At 53.1% G+C, this 17972-nt stretch overlaps 1 protein-coding gene across 15 annotated transcripts in view; it reads left to right on the top strand.

Moving 5' to 3' along the window:
- Nucleotides 1-17724, top strand: part of JADE2 (jade family PHD finger 2) — a 113160-nt gene extending 95436 nt beyond the window's left edge. For 14 of the 15 annotated variants that reach the window (XM_049829872.1, XM_049829878.1, XM_049829879.1 and 11 more), the window contains 4 exons: nucleotides 1705-2166; nucleotides 7446-7563; nucleotides 12155-12283; nucleotides 14814-17724. In XM_049829872.1, the coding sequence (XP_049685829.1) occupies nucleotides 1705-2166; nucleotides 7446-7563; nucleotides 12155-12283; nucleotides 14814-15715 (1611 nt within the window). In that variant the 3' untranslated portion in view covers nucleotides 15716-17724. The remainder of the gene's footprint in view (nucleotides 1-1704; nucleotides 2167-7445; nucleotides 7564-12154; nucleotides 12284-14813) is intronic. The other variant, XM_049829874.1, reaches the window with a different exon arrangement.
- Nucleotides 17725-17972: the final 248 nt, after the last annotated feature.

Here is a 17972-nt window from a genome sequence, read left to right as displayed (position 1 = left end):
GCGTAGCAGAGGGAGCTGATTTTTGCAAGCTATCAGCTATTTTCACGAGCAATTTCAGGCTGAAATAAGGACCAAATGGTCATATTTAAACAGGGGAAGCGGGGGGTAGGAGTTCATAATCCACTTGCATTTGGTGCCTGCAGGAGTTAGTGCCCAGCATCGCTGCCCAGAGCCGTGCTGGTACAGCTCCGGGCTTGGCTGCAGCAGGGCCGCATCCAGCTCTTCCCGCTGGTTTCAGAGGCTTTGGAGCGGGGCCTGGAGAGCCCTGGAAGTGGAGGACTTGGACACCGCTTGCCTACACTTTTCTTGGCCCTGGCAGCCGCGCGAGCCTCTCGCTTTCATAAGCACGGGCAGATTCATAAACGAAGTCGAGGGAAAATATCTAAAAGCAGCAATGTCAAAAGTTCACAGGCTGGGTGAGTGAGCAGTAATTCAGGGCTGATGGGATGAAGAGAAAAAGCCATAAAATTTCTGTTCCATGGCTACTACCAGAGTATTTGTTGTTGTTGTTGTTGAGAATTGAAGTGCAGCAAAGCCCCAGTAAAACTCTACAGCATCCTGAATGGTCTGTCATCAACATCCAGGAAATTTCATGTGCCTCTGCCTGGTCCTTCAGGCCACAACTGCATCTTCATCCCCCGCAAGAACAATTCTTCTATAAATGCTGAAATATGGTGCCTACAGTAACAGCCCACTTAAAATGTCTCATTATTGCAGTTTAACTGGTCATTAGCAGCTGGAATAGACTGATTTCTTACGGGTTATGGTTGAAATAATTACCTAACACTCTGAGCCGTTAAAAACCAGTTAATGAGTAGAGGGAGAGAAGGTGCTGACGTGGACACGGGCACAGCACTGGCTGGGGGGGGTTCCTCTGTAGGAAACCAGGCTGAGGTTTGTTGCCTGTGGGGTCCAAAGCCATTTAAGCAGGAGGGAAGTTAGGGAAATTGTTAAAAAATTAATCTGATACAAGCTTGACAACAGTTTAGCCACTGTACGGGTTCTAAAAAGTTCATTTCATGATGTTTTGCTCTGTATATGCTGAGTTGCCTTTTTTTTTTTTTTTCTTTTTAATGGAGCTAATTAGAGGCTGTGTAATTTTCAGAGGAGAAAGACATCGTGCTCTGGAGTGTTGGCTGCTTCTGAGATACCACGTTCACTCATAAACCTTGACACGATCTGTAGCTCTCAATAAAAATTGCCTATTAGCTTTTGATGTGGTAACAGAGTGGAGTAGTTTAAGGGTGAAATACAGACAAAAATTCCTCCATCAGGAGAAATCCACTGACAGTCTTTGAGCATCCCGTTGGCCCGAGCTGTTGTCTATGGCTGTTGATATGTCTTATTGGAAGAACCATCGGAAGCCCCTGCTTATGGTAGGTGAAAGATGAGCAGGGCCCGTCATGGAGAAGGATTAAAGCAGATAAGGTGCTGGCTGATATCTAGTGAACCCTGGGTTTCTTCTGCTTTGGTTTATGGTGTCCGGCTCATGGGTGTGTAAGACTTGGGCAATGCAGGTGTCCCTCCATAAGAAGTACCTGTAGTGGAGCATCCATCACTTCACGGTAGGTGTTGTCACTCAGCTGGGTGTCACTGGCTTTGTAGTCAGCCCTTGTGGTCCCGTTGTGTTGGGAAGCGTCCCGTCCCCCCCCTCCAACCGACGGTGCTTTGCCCTGGCCGTAAGACCTGTCCTTCTCCCCGCAGTGCTCCATGCCCGCCTGCGTCACTGCGTTCCACGTCACCTGCGCCTTCGACCACAACCTCGACATGCGGACTATTCTAGCAGACAACGACGAAGTGAAGTTCAAGTCCTTCTGCCTTGAGCACAGCACAGGTGCCACCAAGCTGCCCGAGGAGGCACGGACAGAGCCCGACCAAGCCCAGCTGGACTTGGAGAAGGTCACGCTGCGGAAGCAGAAGCTCCAGCAGCTGGAGGAGGACTTCTATGAACTCGTGAAGCCTTCGGAGGTGGCGGAGAACCTTGACTTAAGCGAATCGCTGGTGGATTTTGTCTACCAGTACTGGAAGCTGAAGAGGAAAGCAAATTCCAACAAACCGCTGCTGACACCAAAAACAGATGAAGTGGACAACTTGGCCCAGCAAGAACAGGACGTTCTCTACCGACGCTTAAAGCTCTTCATGCACCTCAGGCAAGACCTGGAGAGGGTGAGTACAGCTTTTCCTTCAGTGGTGTACCCGTATGCTCCGTCAGGGCTGCTTTAATGTGCGCTCCTGCCTATAGACGGCACAAGCCCTGTTCCCCCTTGACTCAGTTTGACACAGTTGCGTCCCTTCGTCCAGAGCAGAACGGTGCTCAGCACGCGTGTATCATCACTGCCAAAACACTGACACTGGTGAAATAAATTAGCGACGGTCTCAGCCAGGGGTTCAAAAGAACGAGGGAGAGGTGCCTCGGCAGGGCTGGGTGGATGGGAGGCAGATGATGCTGCAGCTTACATCCACTACATCTTAGCAGTCTCAAACCACAAAATTATCCTGTGCTGCCCCTCAGATGCTTTCCAGCAGCAAGGCACAGGAACATGTCATGATTTCCTTACATTAAACGTCAAAGACGGGTGAATGGCAGGAGCGAGCAGCAGGGCCAGCGGGACTGGGCATTCCCTGCCCTGCTGCAGCCGAAAGTGGGTCGGCTCCTCGGGGAGCTGCCGGCGCAGGCAGAGCCGTGCCGGAGGATGCAGCCGGAGGATGCAGGTGCCCGCAGCTCCCCACGGTGCGGGACATCCTTGCACAGGGGAGGGAGCAGCCACCTCCACGGCAGCTTTCTGGGAGAGAGCAAGCATCCGTGAAGCAGCAGTACCAAAGCGGTGCCGGAGCCCCTCTCATCGCCGCATCGCGCTGCCTGCCTGCGGATTTGGCTGTCATGGCTGCACGGAGGGAAGGAGCAGGGATGGGGCAAAGGCAGGCTGGAGAGGAGGAGGGGCGACGAAGGCGAGAAGCAGCGAGGGGAGGAATTGCAGAAGAAGCGCAGCACCCGGAGTGAGATGGCAGAGAGCGGCCAGGGAGGGGATGGGTGCCGTAGTGGGGTTTTTTGCGGGGGGGGGACACAGGCACGGCACTGGGCAGCAGTGGGATGGGGACAGGCAGGGCAGGGCTGCCAAACCTGGCACACAGGGGCTAAGCTCCTTCTCCTCCTCTCCTTAAAACCCAAGCCCTGCCTCGTTCCCCCTCTCCCGTTCCTGGCAGAGGGGTGAGTCCATGGCCCCTGCCCAGACCCCTGCCTGACTGCCCACCCAGGGTGCAAAAGCCATGGAAGGGCTCAGGGGGTCTCTGGGAGCAGGCAGGGAAGGAGGAAAGCAGAAAATAGCATTGCTTTCACCCGGTGGAGGTGGTGCTTTGGTCCCCTGAGCAGGGGGGCCAAGGGTGCTGCAGGGGACGTGCTGCTCCCTGGGAGGCAAGGTGGCATTGATGCTGCCCCTGCGTGTCCCTGAACCCTCTCCCCAAGCTGCTGTGGGGTCTGCGGCATAATTTAACCCATGGGGAGGAAGGCGGTGGTGGTGAGCACTGGGTTCATTCGTGTCCAGGTTGGATTTCAGCTCTGGACCAGTCCGCCCCGGTCCCTTGCTGCACCCACCTCCCCCGGTGGGTCTCGGAGCCTGAGAGCCTTCTCTGGTGTAAAAGCGATTGGATTTCAAGCTATTGGTCTCTTTTCTGTGGCCCTATCGGCCTTCATCCCTGCATCCATCATTGCCATCGCTCTGCCAGTCTGTCCCTCCTTTGCTCCTGCCTTTCTTTGCTGCATCACGTTTCCACCTCTGTGTTGGGCTGGGCTGGTGCCACCGTTAATGGGTCTCCAGCACCAAGCTGTAGGCAACAGGCTGTAGCTGCCGGATCCGAGGATGACAAGTTCAGCTCACTTTTTTCCCCTCATCTGCTTCTCTATATTGTAAATCTAAACCAGGCTGCTCCACCTCCCTCTGCTTCCACTTGCTGCCAGCTTGACTTCCCCAGCTGCAGCAAACCACTGTGCATCTCTGGGTACAGCACTTTGCTCCAGGGGCTGCCTCATTCAAAGACACGACACGGCAGCTTCTCTTTGATTTCTTTGTGTCAAAACTACGCGTTTTACCAGATTTCCTTTTTTTCCAGAGTTGGCTTCAGGCTTCATGGGGTCATTCCCCATTGGCGTTCAGCCTCTGCTTAGCAACCCCCTGCCAGGTTTCACTGCCTGGCCCTGGAAGAGCTGTTTGTTTGCTCTGCTTCCAAGAGGGGGAACAATAAACACTCGCCAGATCAAAGTCCGGTACTCAGATGGGTGATACGGGTTTAAATCCAATTGCTGCTAGTGCATCCCAGGTATCTGATGCTGTCTGTCAGCGCCGCTCACAGCCGCCCCGTTCCACTTGCAGGTAGTGAGGCATCGCATCAAATAGGGGTCGAAAAAGAGCAGCCTGGAGGGGCGGCTTTCAGAGGGTGTCCGCGGGGCAGCATGTTCAATTTTACTGTTTTCAGCAATTAATCCGGTGGAAACGTTTGTGATTTGAGGGCTGATAATGGTATCTGGATCCTGGAGTCGGGGAGGCAGAAGCAGTGGGGAAGATGATGCCGGAGCAGCCAGGGTGATGGCATTTCTCTCTGCCATCTCCTAACCACTGTCATTTCTGCACTTTACAGTGTCAGCAAATTAAAGCTATTGCCTGGGAATCCTAATACAGCCCCCTCGTTTTCTTTCTGGCCTTTTTTAACCCCCTTTGCCTTTTTTTTTTTTTTTTTAAAGCTTTTTCCAAAGACTGGTTGTTTAAATGAGCTTTAACAAAAAACTGTAGCTTTCAGGTTTTCATACCAGCGTCTAAGCTTGGCTTGGGGAAGCAGCGCTGGGTAGTGTTTAGCTGTGGAAGTGTGTGTAAATACCAGCAGTCTCTAAGCAGAGCACAAGTAATGTTTTCTTCCAGGAATATCAAATCATAGAGAAGAGATACAGCCAAACACTTTGAGATGCAGGTTGCCAGAGGCAGTTGTAATCCTCATAAAGAAATTTTAGTTTGATGTTTTCTCCAATCCAGAACAAAAAAAGAGACCGTAGTAAAATACATAGCATATAGCTTGCTGCTTTGTATTTACAGCTAGGGGATTCAACAAGAAAAAACCCAGCTTTTTCTTCTGTATTCCTAAGTGTTTCCCGATTGTCCTCAGGTAAGACCGATATCATTAGGGGATGGCCACGGTCATCCTGCTGCCTTCACAGCCTTTGGTGGCAGACATTAGCTAAGCGTGGCATGCCAGTCTGGCTTGCTCTGCCACTGTGAGAGCCACAGAGGCTCCCAACCCCATAGGGACAGTCCCCCAAACCTCGAAATACCCCAGCCTTCCTCTGCAGGGAGGGGTTTGAGGACGAGGAGGGGGAGGAATCGGAGACATCAGGGTCACGCGTGAGCGTGGACATACCCACGAACGTCCCTGCCCGTGCCTCCATTCAGCCCACCTCCTTCTTACCTTAGTACAGGCTCTTTCAGAGCATCAGGAAGCTGAGCAAACGCTGTCAAATCCTGTTAGCTACCATTAGCATTTTCTGTTTCGCAGCTGAAACCCTCCCGTTTCCTCTGAAAGCCTCGATGCCCGCCGCAGCCATGGTGACAGAGCCCGGCTCTCCAGCCACCTTTACAGAGGGCTGGCAAAAAGCGTGGCACTGAAATTCGTCACAGGGCAGATGCCAGCGGGTATCACACCGTAGCTCTGTCGTCTCGGGCTGCTGGAGGTGTTTATCGGCAGCCCCGTGCGATGAGCAAGGTTTAACCGCTGCTGCGCTAGCTCTTGCGAGTGTTTATGTCTTGTGCTTTGCTGTTCGCGTTTAGGGCTTCCTGCTTGGTTAATAAAATTTCTTGAACTGGGACAAAATGCACCAGTGATTTGCGGGTAGATGCGGAGCAAATGTGAGCAACCGTATAGAGGAGCCAGATTTGGGGTAGGGGAGCTGCACCGGCTACTGACCTGGGCTGGCATCAGCTGGATATTTTGCTGTATTTTCTATGCTCTGTCCTGGCATTTGCTTTAGGGCAACAGGCAGTTTTGTAAAGCTCTGACATTCAGCAGATCGGTAGCCTCATACCTGCAGCTCCCTTCCAGCTGTGCCCCTTCCCTGCACTGGCCGTGGGAAGAGGGTCTCTCCCTCCCTGCAAAAGAAGCAATTTGTGGATGAGAACTGGCGTATTGTCCGCAGAGCATCAAGGTACTTCTTAGCATTTGGCTTTTTTTTGGTGCAGGTTTCTATGTCAGGTGCAAACAGGGCACGTGTGTGATGCAGCTGCTGGACCGAGAGCTCGGGGCGATGCTCGGCTGCTCGGGGCTCTGTGCGTCTGCTGGGCCTTTGCATATTTTATAATGCTCTTTCTACAGCATCTTCCCCTCCGAGACTTTCCAAATCCTATAGAGACGTTAACTTCTTCATTAGGTCTATGAACAATTAACAGGAGATTAAAACAGCCTGTGTGTCCACACCATTGCTGTACCTGGGTAAGATTACAAAATAATTTACCTGTTTCTCCTGGCTCTATTCCCATTTTGGGTCTTGGTCACTTTGTGCGCTGATGTGTATCAACAGCAGAGTTAAAGGATGTGCTGCAACAAGTACTGAAAGTTAATCCTGACTAATCGGAGCAGATTAGCAGCACGCTCGGCCCCATTTGACTCCCTGCGTGCTCTGTTATTCAGGCTAAATTTGTGCCCTCAAAAGCACTGATGCCGAAGGGCAAACACTGCCTGCGAATTCAGGCCTTTGGCGGGAGCAGTTAAAGATTAACTTATGTATTATGTTCAGAAGAAGACAGGAGAGAGAGAGACTCCCCTACATGCAGCATCCTACGTGGACACTTTGGACCCGGGGCTGCCCCAGTCCCCCGGGCAGGACGGTCCCAGTTCGCTGCTGCCCAAAGCACTGGGAGCAGTGGTGGCCGAGCTGTCCCTCGTGCCGGGGCAGAGGCTGGTGGAGCCGAGGTTGGGGTCTCCACGGTGGCTGCTCTGGTTTGGGGTGGGTGCCCCGGGCACGTTGGCAAGTACCTGCAGGGCTTTGCAGGGAGATTTGGCGCTACAAGAAAGACGTGCCGTTGGGGTAAGAAAATCTCTGGCGATACTGTGCTTCCTTACAGCTTTTGTATGCCCAGTGCATGTGCTGGAGAAGCCGGCCAGCCTTCCTCGCCCCCCACGGGGTCCTGGCTGTTGGAGCCGCAACAGAGACATTTAGGCTTTAAATCATTCTCTGCACAGTTTTCCTGTATATGTTACACAGTTTGGATCAAGAGCCCTCACCTCTAGTCCTGGCACATCCAAAGAGCTCCCGGTAGGAGTTTTGGTGCAGCGTGGATGATGATGAGATGAAGAAGACCAAATCCCGGGGAGTGGGCATTTCCCTGGGTGACAGAAGCAGTGACACAGCTTGAGGGGACCCACTTTGACCCTGCCTAAAACAGACGCTGTTTCTTGTGTTTCTGTAGGTTAGAAATCTCTGTTACATGGTGACGAGACGGGAGAAAATGAAACACACCATCTGTAAACTGCAGGAGCAGATCTTCCATCTCCAGATGAAGCTTATTGAGAAAGATCTTTACCCAGGTCAGTACCGCTTACCAGAGTTTGTTCTTGCAGACGCTGTCCCTGCCGTCCTCCGAAGCCAAAGACTGGTGCCCAAGCCTCAGCCCCCCACCCCCAGGAAACGAGAGCTGCCCCCTCCCCTGCAGTGTTATTTAAGCACAGTTCATATGTTGACTCTGCCCATCTCCGGTTTTTCAGAAAAACACAATAAAGCCGTACCCTGGGTGACCGGAGCTCCTTGTTTTCACAGATCCCTCTCGATCCTCCTCTCCCTGGGAATCGGTCAGAAAGACCAAGCGTTTGGTTAGGTGGTGATGCTAAGGCAGTGTTTTGGCGACTTTTCGTGGAGACGGAGCTGTTTGGGAGGAGAATGCAAATCCTGGGCACGGGGCTGCTGGTGTTGGGGCTGATCCATGGCAGCTGGCTCCCTGGCATGGGTCAGCAGCCCTCGCTTTGGACTCTTTGCAGATGCCTTTGGCTCTGTCAAGAATCGAAGGTTAAGCTGCTGGCGGGATGTCTGTTGCTCCTAGAGACGGGCTCCTTTAGCTCTGGTCGGCTGCAGTTCTCTGCTCCACATACCTATTGGTGGAGAACATCACGCTACTGCATGCAAAGCCTCTGACAACTTTTAGTAAGGAACTGAAATGAAGTTGGTTTCCTTCTGTCCCCCTTTTTTTCTATTTTTTTTTCCTTTTGCACAAGCGGTGCCGGAGCCCACAGCTCCTGCTCCCTCCTCCTTTCCCTTCGGTGGCAGGGCAGACCAAACCCCATGGCTGCAGAACAGTTTTTCCAGCAGCAGCATCTGGCACTTTGGCAGGCTCTTCCGACGGTTGTTGTGTTTGTGGCTTTGGAGTTGTGTTTGAAGCCATCACATGGTTGGGGTTTCTTCAGGAACCGTCTGGGCTTTCCTTGACAAAAGTTTCCTTTGACTGAAGGTTTGGAGGCTGAGAAATGCGTACAGTGAGATGTTTGTGACTCGGACCCTGTGCAAATTCCTCTTGGTGGCCAAAGCCAGGGGTAGCCGGGACCCCAGGGTGTGCTCCGGGGAGATGTGGGTCCTGTAAATCTTGGTCCCCGTGACACAGATCAGTGACACCGTGTGTTGCTCCGTATGTCCTCGCTGAACCAGCGATAGGGCTCACCAGCCTGGGCACACACAAAATGGTGTTCCCGGCTCTTCCCACCGACCGGCGACCCCGCATTGCACATCCCGAGAGCCGTTCCCTAGCACCCGGGAAATTTGTGCCGGCTGGTGCTCCCAGCGGTGACGCTGCTGGCTGGGGCAGCGAGGCGGGAGGTCCGGCTGGGGAATAACGGGTGGATAAAAGGCAAGAGCAACAAACTCAGACCCTGAAGGCAGATGCCATGCGCTGTTGCTGCTGGGCTCTGCGGTTTTTGGGAGGATCGCAGGGGACCTAGTGATGCTCTTCAGTTCAGCTGGGTACCCCCAGTTTAGCGTTTGCAGCTCTCAGAAGGTGACAGGCTCAGGGTGGTTTTCCAGGAAAGCTTTTTGAGCTCATCTCCCTTGCAAACAGGGTGTTAGGTGGCTGGAAATGCCCTTGGGGACCTGTGTTCCCCCAAATGCCTTGGGGAGTCTGACCTCAAGTGCATGCCCGACCCTCTCTCTAATGCAGCGATGGGGTGGGAGTCGGCAGCTCCTCCCGGGGAGGGTGAGCTGGGACCCTTCCCGGTGGGGTGCAGATGCCGACCAGCGAGGGAGAGCTGTGTCAGGGCTCTGCCGCTCACATTTTGGGGCTGTCTGCGCTGCCGAGTGCCGGCGCTGTGCAATTGCCCTTCCTGAAAACGTTTAATGCATGTACTCAGGGAAAAGCAGGACTGCCGTTACTGTGATGTTCGTTCTGCCTAAAGGTGAGTGATCAAGAGACAAACCCACGGCGAGAGGGTGACTCGGGTGGCGATTGGTGTGCAGACGGTGGGATTGCTTCATACGTCTTGATGCAAATGTTCTTCTCTCCTGCCCCAAATGGTTGGCGTTTGCCAATTCGTTTTCCACCCTGAACTGACGGAGCTGAGCTGCTCATCTCTCCCGAGATGGGCTTTTTGGTTTAGCCTGAGCAGGGGCTGCTGCCTCTGGGACCCGGCTCCCACGAGTCGCTGCTGCTGGGAAAAGGGCCCAGGTACAGGAGTTTGGTCCCAGGATCTCTGGGTGGTTTGGGCACTGCGGTCTTTCCCATGGCAGGGGGCCATGAGGGACCCGAGTGCCTTTCGGCATCGGTGTGTAGGTTCTCCTGAGCTCGGGAGGATTTCCCGTGCCACGACGTAGCATCAGGCCATAAGTTGCCATCCCAAATGTTAGCGGTGACGGTCGTAGTGCAGGCAAGAGTGCAGGACACAACCCACGCTGATCTCCAGGTCCTGCCCGACAGCAGGAGCAAGCGCTGGGGCCACCGGCAACATGGAACAGACGGGCAGGAGGTGTAAATGAGATCAGAGAAGGGCTCAGCCTCCGGCTGCCCTTCCCACGGCACCTACACGGCCGTGCCCGTGCCACCCGTGCGTGGCATCGCACAGCAGAGCCGCAGAAAGCGGTTTGGTGCTTATTTTCTGCTTCAGCTCCTAGGTGTCCCATCCCGGTCCCATCCCAAACACGCACCATGTAGACCCCGATCCTACCAAGCGCTCCCAACACCCACACGTTTGCTAAACCTCCTTTATGCCAGTTGACGATACGTTGAGCTAAAGATACTCGGCGCCCAGCGGGACCAAAGCTGTGGGTAACTCACGGCTGAATTTGCCGTCATTACAAAGCGCTGGCTGGTTTGAAAGCAGGGGAACGGTTCCTGTAGCATCCCCTCCGCACAGCTCCCGACCGGGCTGCTCTGCCTACCCGGGTTTTCTTGGAGAAAGGAAGAAGTCTTCCATTATTTTGCCTGGTTGAGGCAGGTTTTTAACTGCTGTTACGGTAGTCATCGAGTGAAATCTGTTGGGGTTATTCCAAAGATGGTTTTGGCACAAAGGGTTTTTTGGAATGGCTCCCACATAAAACTCAAAATTGGAGGGGTTCATTTTTCCTGCTGACAAATGATCATTTAAGCAGGAGATTTTTAATAAAATTAGTGAGAACTGACCGTGTAAAATGAACCCACCTCTCTCCCCTGTATTTTTCTTGCATGGAGTGGAAAGTAAACACCGTCTGGCTTTGACACACGGCTACTATTTTGACAGGTTCCTCTTCAAAAAGTACTGCTCGGGTTTCTCTTTAGCCCCATTGTGCTGTCTAAACAAAGTTAGATTTTTATTTTGTAAGCGGAGTGAAAAATGTGTCTGCCTTTCTGCAGTTATTTGGCAGGAACGTAGCAAATACCAGTTTTGCTTTTGCTTTTCTTTCTTTCAGTGAGTCCTTTGGTCAGGAGGGGTTCCTGGCTTGGCAACCCCAGGGCTGTAAATCCTCTGTTAATCCAGACTCAGGCAGGTGCAATGCGAATTCCCTCCCTTGCTCGCCCAGTACATTTCCACTGCCGCAGCGAGGGGAGAGCAGAGGTTATTCCCTCTGACCCATCCAGTCCATAGCCTCTCTGCTGAGGCTGTTTGCAGGTCTGCTGCTGGCCGACACAATAAACCGATTTCGTTTCTTAAAATGATTGCTCCGATAGCCGCACAGCTTGTGCAGGTTCAACCTATGGGCCAGACTGAAAAAACCGCATGTCATGCCTCTGTTTCCATCAGCCACCCACATTTTGGTTTAAGGGCAATATCCTTCCCCCTCTGAAAGTTAATAGAAGTTTTAGCATGGACTTCTGTGGGAGAACGACCTAACGGAGTAAGTAAAAACTGGTGAAGTATTTCGCTTGGCAATACAAGTCATACTTTTATAGGGTATTTGTCTGTTTACCCAAGAGGAATAAATCCAACAGAAGTTCAAAGTCATTTAGGAAAGACTGATTTTTAGCTGAAAGTCTGCGTAGCTAAGAGTTACATCCCTGGCTTTCCATAGGCAATGCTGGTCGTCTTCCCTACTCCGTTTACTTATGCTCAATACACTGCTTAATTTTTATAGCTTTGGGGTTTTTTCACGCCCGCACAGTATGAGTGTGAGCAGTTACTATTGCTGAAAGGTCAAATCAAATCAAGGTCTGCTTAAAAACTCTGCCGGTACCACTGCTGTCAAACTGGCTTTGCAGCTGAATCCCTCCAGGAGATGCTCTTGTCGGTGATGGGTGACACACCGCCGGGTTTAGAGGTCCCCTTGTCTCCTGGAGGGTGTCGGAGCAGGGTTCGGGGTTAATCCCTTCTGCTGCTCCCGCAGGTCCTCACCCAAAGCCCCGGTCCCGGAGGACACGTCGGTGGCTGCAGAGTCTCCAGCAGTTCCCCTGCCTTCAGTGGGACTGCTCCTGCGGCCACGTTAAGTTCATATCCAAGGCCCAAACCTCTTTTTTATATAAACTACGGGATTCAGATCTTCTTAACGTATAGAGACCTTAGCCTACAGTTGGCCAAAATCTGGCTGCTGTTCTCCCTTTGGCTTGAGAGTTGTTTGCAGGTCTGGTCCAGGTCTCCACTACAGGGGTGTGTCCCAGGGGAACTTGCTCACCGCAGCATCCCTGATGCCTCGTCTCACACGGAATTTTCCTTTTTTTCTAAAAAATGCCAGAACAAACTGGGAAGAAGACAAAGGGTAAGAAAAGTGACCCGAGAAGGAAAGGAAGAGATGGTAGAAAAAATAGTCCCGAGAAGAAAGAGAAAAGGAAATCAGTCAACGAAACTGTATTGGGACAACTGGGTAAGTCTGATTTTATGGGCGCAGAGCTGACCCGTGCCGCTGGAGGCTCCCTGTTTTGGGGAGCAGGGTTAAGAGTCCCGGCCCCTGATCCCTCCTGAACGTACACGGTGGAGTTACACCCGAGGCCGTGGGAACCTCTTCATCTCTCCCTTGTGAGCATCAGCCTGAATTACCGAGGTCCTACGGGAGAGACGGCGTCGGAGACGAGGTCCCTGGTGGGGCAGGGGGCATAAAATCCTCCCCCCGCAGCCCCAGGGCTTGCGCCCAGATGGAGAGACTGTGTTACAAAACCTGTGATGTGCTGCTGAAGTGCCATTTTGCTTTCTGGTGATAAAATCAGACTTACCCACCCCACAGTTAGGGCTAATCCCCCGTATCTTCCGTGCTGTGTAGCGATGGTGAATACAGCACCTGGGCTGTGCATTTTCATGCCATGTACTGGCCAGGACTGGGCAGTCACGCTGGTTGTGCTGGTGGTCCGGGAGCATCCAGGAGACGGGCACAAAGCACGGCTGATCGCTTGAATTTGCTCGGGGGGGGCGAGGAGCTGCAGGCTGGCTCTGCGGATGCTTCATCCAGCTCTTCCCCATCAGCTACAACCTACCGCTGCTCAGCGGCAGTCGAGGCTGGGGTGGGGGGGAGTAAAAAAAACAGAAAAAAGTCTTTTTTTGGCAAGATCTTTGACAACCGCATGGGGTTTTTACACGGAATTGGGTTTTTGTTTGATTTCCTCTGGCGCCGTCACCTCTGCCAGCATGCAGGGCAGGAGGTGATGAGTTCACACGTGCTCAGCTGTCCCACGGGTGCACAGGGGAGGCACCGGTCCTGTGGGGGTCCTGGACAGTCTGGGGGTGCTATAAATGCCTCTTGGGGATACAGAGAGTTTCTGGGAGGGGTCTGGGGGCCTGGGCCACCCTGCCTTGCTCTGCTTTGCCCGTTGCTCACCCTGACTCTGCTGCTTTCTGTTCATCTCAAAGCTGTTGGGTTTTAGGCAGGAGCCCCTTTGGAAACGGGGCTTTTGCGCTCATCCTGTTTCTGCCAAAGAAACCTTGGATTTCCTGGGGCAAATTCCACCAAATGATGGAGGGCTGGGGCGTCTCTGAGAAAAGCTCCACTGCTGCGAGCCTGGGAAGCCAGGCAGCCAACCCAGAGCTTCACCAGGGTCCCGTAAGCTCCTGGATTTTGTTACGGGCTTGAAGCATCACTTGGGGCTGCAGTCATCAGAGAAGGGCCGGGGAAAGGCGAGCTTGGCAGGGGCCTTGCTGGCAAGACCTTGGGCTGTTTGGCGCCTGGGTACCACGCGATGCCCTGAGCTCATCCCTGCTCCCGCTTCCCCTGCCCTGCATTGGGCTGGGGGGCCGTCTTCTCCAAAAGGACCGTGGTGACCTGCCAGGAGTTGCAGGACTGCCACCTTGACAGTGTCACCTCCAGGGATGGGGAATCCGACCTGACCGACCTCCCCAGTGCCACCCTTGAGCAGCCCTGGCATCACGCAGGGCGTTTTGTTTGTGTGTGTCCCCCCCCACGATGGTCACTCATCCACGCAGCGTGGAGGTGCGGGGTCACGTCCCCTATCGCTGCTCACAGGGGAGGGTGATGCAAAGCTGCCATCGAGACCAGCAAACGTTGCGGACGTGAGTCACCCTGCCCGTGCCGCTGCTCTTTCCCTCTGCTGTTGCTAGGCTGACTGCTTTAAAAGGAAAGCTCTTACCTGAAATCAAAAATCAAACCTAATTTTTCCTCCATCTGGAAAACCAGCTCTGATGTTGAACCTGTGGGTTTCTGTTGCGGGGATTAAAACTGCATGTGCTTGTGCAGGCAGGTATGCGCCTTTCCAGTCGCTAATTAGACCCAGCCCAGCCCACGATGCTCGCTCTTGCTCTCAAGAGATAATCATTAGGAAGTTTTTCAGCTTTTTCCATTCCAGCCTGTCACCTCTGCTCCTCTTCTTCAGTTTTCACGCCTCTGGAGTGTTCGGAGATGTTCTCAGCCCTGCCTCCCGCTCTCCCTGCCTTGGCACGCAGATTTAGCCCCGGTCCCATCGCCCCACTGACCGCCCGGCTCCGGTGGTGGCCAGGGTTTGGGCAGCACGTGGTGGTCCGGTGGCAACTGCTCCCTGGAGAAGCTGTCGCCCCTCGCCTGGGCACAAGTCCCACTCTGGTAGCAGTCACCAAATTTTTCGGCTTACGCCTGGATCGCTTGTCTGCCGCCTTTGCACGGGAATGTATGTTCCACCCGTGGTGGAGTGGGTTGGGGCTCGGCATCTTTGCTCAGTTTAGATTTGGGGAAGTTCTCAGGGTGTTGGATGTGGGGGACCACTCGGGTTGTTGTGCTGTGGCCTCAGGGAACCCCAAACCCAGCATTAGTGCTGGAGTAAACGCTCTCCTGTGTCCCGATGTGGTGCGTTAACGGTCGACCTTTTGAGCGCGTCTCCGGTGCCGGGGAGTTTCGGTGAGGTTGGTGGCGATGTCGAAGGGCAGCGTGGCCGTCCCTGGCTTCTGAGACAATCTTCCGCTTTTGTTTTTCCCAGGCTTGTCAACCTCCTTCCCCATCGACGGGACTTTCTTTAACAGCTGGTTGGCGCAGTCGGTCCAGATCACCGCCGAGAACATGGCGATGAGCGAGTGGTCCCTCAACAACGCCCACCACGAGGACAGCACCCCCGGCCTCTCCGAGGAGCTCCTCCAGGACGAGGAGACCTTGCTGAGCTTCATGATGGACCATTCCCTCAGGTCCCCGTTCAAGCAGAGCGAGGCCACAAAGAAAGTGAAAAGCAGAACGAGAACGAACACTAAGAAAAAGCTGCCCAGGAGCAGCCCCCCCGCCGTGGGTGGGAGCCACCCGGAGAGCTCGGAGCCCTGGACTAACAACGCCAGCGATTTGTCGGATGATGCCGCCAAGCCCTTCGCTCCGGATTCCAGACCGAGCAAGTCGGAGAAGGGGACGGCGAAGCTTCCCACCGACCGCAAAGGGACGGGCGAGGCGAAAAAGGCGGCCAAGAAAGGCTCTCTCCCGAAAGCCGGCGAACCTCAACCCCCGGCCGGGGCGAGGGGCTGCGTCGGCAAGGAGGAGGAGGAGGAGGAGGAGGAGGAGGAGAGGGAGGAAGAGGAGGAGGAGGAGGAGGAGACGCCGCGCTGCGCCCAGCCGGAGCCCAGCCCCGCGGCCAAAGTGCCTGACTCCATAGGTAGCCCCAAAACCGTCGTGCGGTTCAAATTACCAAAGGAGAGCCGAGGGACTCGGAGGTCGCAGCCCCCCAAACCCGACGGCGCCGGTGGAGCTCCCTTGCGTCGTTTCGACGCCGAGACGGACGGCTACTTCTCCGACGCAGAGATGAGCGACTCGGACGGGGAGTCCCGCGGCGGCAGGGCGCAGCGGGGCCAGCTGGATGCGGCCGGCGAGGACATCGTCAGGATGAGCATCCTGGCATCCTAATTCCTCCCGACCAACCGCGCCGGCTCGACGAGGCCTCAACCCAGTTACAACTGCCATGTCCAATTTCTGCCTGGTATCATAGCGAGGGGGGATTTTTAATATGTGTATATAGTTGGAAATTCGGCACTGTTGTCTTTCTCTTCTCTCTATGCCTGAGATACAGCTTCAGCTTCACCGACATCGATGACCGTGACAGTAGTGGTCCCTCCCCGCCTCCCCCCCGCTTCCCGGGAACACGAGCTGCCGGCGCCCGGCGGGACCGATGCCGAGGGTGCCGAGAGGGCGGAGGGTGCCGGTACCCGTGCTTTCTGCAGGGATGAAAGTTTTAATTCATGGGCATTATTTAACGAGGGGCAGATTTCTGCCCGGGACGGTTGCCCCCGGAGCAGGGAGCGAGCGGAGGGTACGGTAGCGGCCAGCTGCGGGAGGGGAGATACCCGCCTGTGGGCGCGTATACGAGGAAGCAAAATAAGCGATACTAAAATAAATAATGACTAAAGCACAAAAAGCTTGTTGGAGGAAAGCGCTTGGGGTGGAAGAGAGCAACGTTACGTTTCTATTTTTAGAAAAAAAAAAACAAACCCCAAACCTCAGTAGTTATTTTTCCCCTCACCTTTCCATCTGGTCGGGATCCATCCAGGGGCCAGGATGCAGAATTTCTCCCCGTCCCTGCCCCATGGGTCGACCCCGTTGAGGTCGTTAGAAAAACTGAAGTGATTTACTCAGGTGAATTGGTCAGCTGTTAGCGAGCTGGAAAATGGAAATGCGGGGCAGGACAGAGGAGAAAAGCATCCTTTAAAAACACCGTGGGGAGTCGGGGTTGGTTTAACCTGGGAGGTTGAGCGAAGTTTTTCTGCCCCTGCTTCTCTCCGATGGCTGCCATGGTCCCACCGTGCCGGGGCGGCACGTTTGAAATCCCCTTTGCACAGCGAAACGCTTGGCCCCGAGGCCAAACGTACCGTCACCGAGGGGAAATGGAAACGCTTGCCTTCGCCATTTTGTTTCCCTACTAAACGCTACAGTGGAAATGGTGAATTTATTCCTCCCCATCCTTTTTTTTTTTATTCCTTAAATCCTGGTTACAAGCTGTTGACTTGTTGCGGGAGGGTGATTCACAGAAGCTGACATTATAAATATTACAATAATTTAATGCATAAAATGTCCCCAGTAAGCCTTAAATGTTGTTTAAAAGCCCATGTTACCTACAAGTCAGGCGAATTTCCATGTTTGCACTTAATTGCACCATTACTTCGGTTTTGGCTTCAAAGGTCACAGTTAAGTCGTGCTACGTGTTTTATTGGAGTGACCCCAGTGTGAGCTCAGGGAACAAAAAAAAAAAGGAATTCACTGAAACTTTTGTTGTTGTTGTTTTTTAAAAATAAAAAATGTTTAAAAAAAAAAAACTTAAAAAAAAAAAAAACCAAACCTGGGACACTTCTGCAACCGGTTAAACCCATCACTAAACAAAAACACCTTGCAATTGTCAGACCAATCAGTCAAATAATTTTGTGGATGCCAAAGAATATTTTGACAGTCAAGCAGCACAGCCAGAAACCGGAAACTTGTCATTTTGAAAAAATTGGAAGTTATTTAGCAACAAAGGACTAAAGACACACTCATAACACACTGCTGCGGCGTTAGGTTCCAAGCTTGCTCCGAGGGATGCTGCTGCTCCGAGACCGCATCCTGCCGTTTTGATTTCCGATGCTTTTTGCTCATTTCACTGTGAGCTTTCTTTTGAAACTCTGAGACTCCTTCAACTGATGTTTTAGAGTAGATCATCTTTATCAGCCTTCCAAAGTCCTTATTAGTGATAAAACTGCAGCAAAGATAAGCGATGACAGCCTAGCTCATCCCAGGCATGGCGAGCGGCGGGGGCTTCGGGTCGGATGCTGAGCGCCTGCACCCAGCCCTGGCTAAGCCCGACACTAACCCGGCTGAGACTGACCATGCCTGGGGAGGAATCTTCCTCCGATGGGAAAAATGTTACACGTGTTATTAGCGGGGGGGAGGGGGGGGAAAAAAAAAAAAAAAAAAAGGCGAAAACACAAAACCAGAAAATCAACAAAACGGGAACCACCTTTGTTATAAATTAGCATAATCCATTGAGGTTGGAAATGAAAATCTGCTCATTAATTAAGGCTCAGTATGTTCAGATAATGTTAAATACAGTAAATAGGACTTAGTTTATCTTATCAGGCTTGCTAGCTTTAGCTACAGTATCCTAGTATAAGAGTCATAACAATAATCAATATGC

The sequence above is a fragment of the Accipiter gentilis genome, chromosome 26 (genome assembly GCF_929443795.1).
Source record: "Accipiter gentilis chromosome 26, bAccGen1.1, whole genome shotgun sequence".
Lineage (NCBI taxonomy): Eukaryota > Metazoa > Chordata > Aves > Accipitriformes > Accipitridae > Astur > Astur gentilis.
This window is presented reverse-complemented; position numbering and strand designations above follow the sequence as displayed.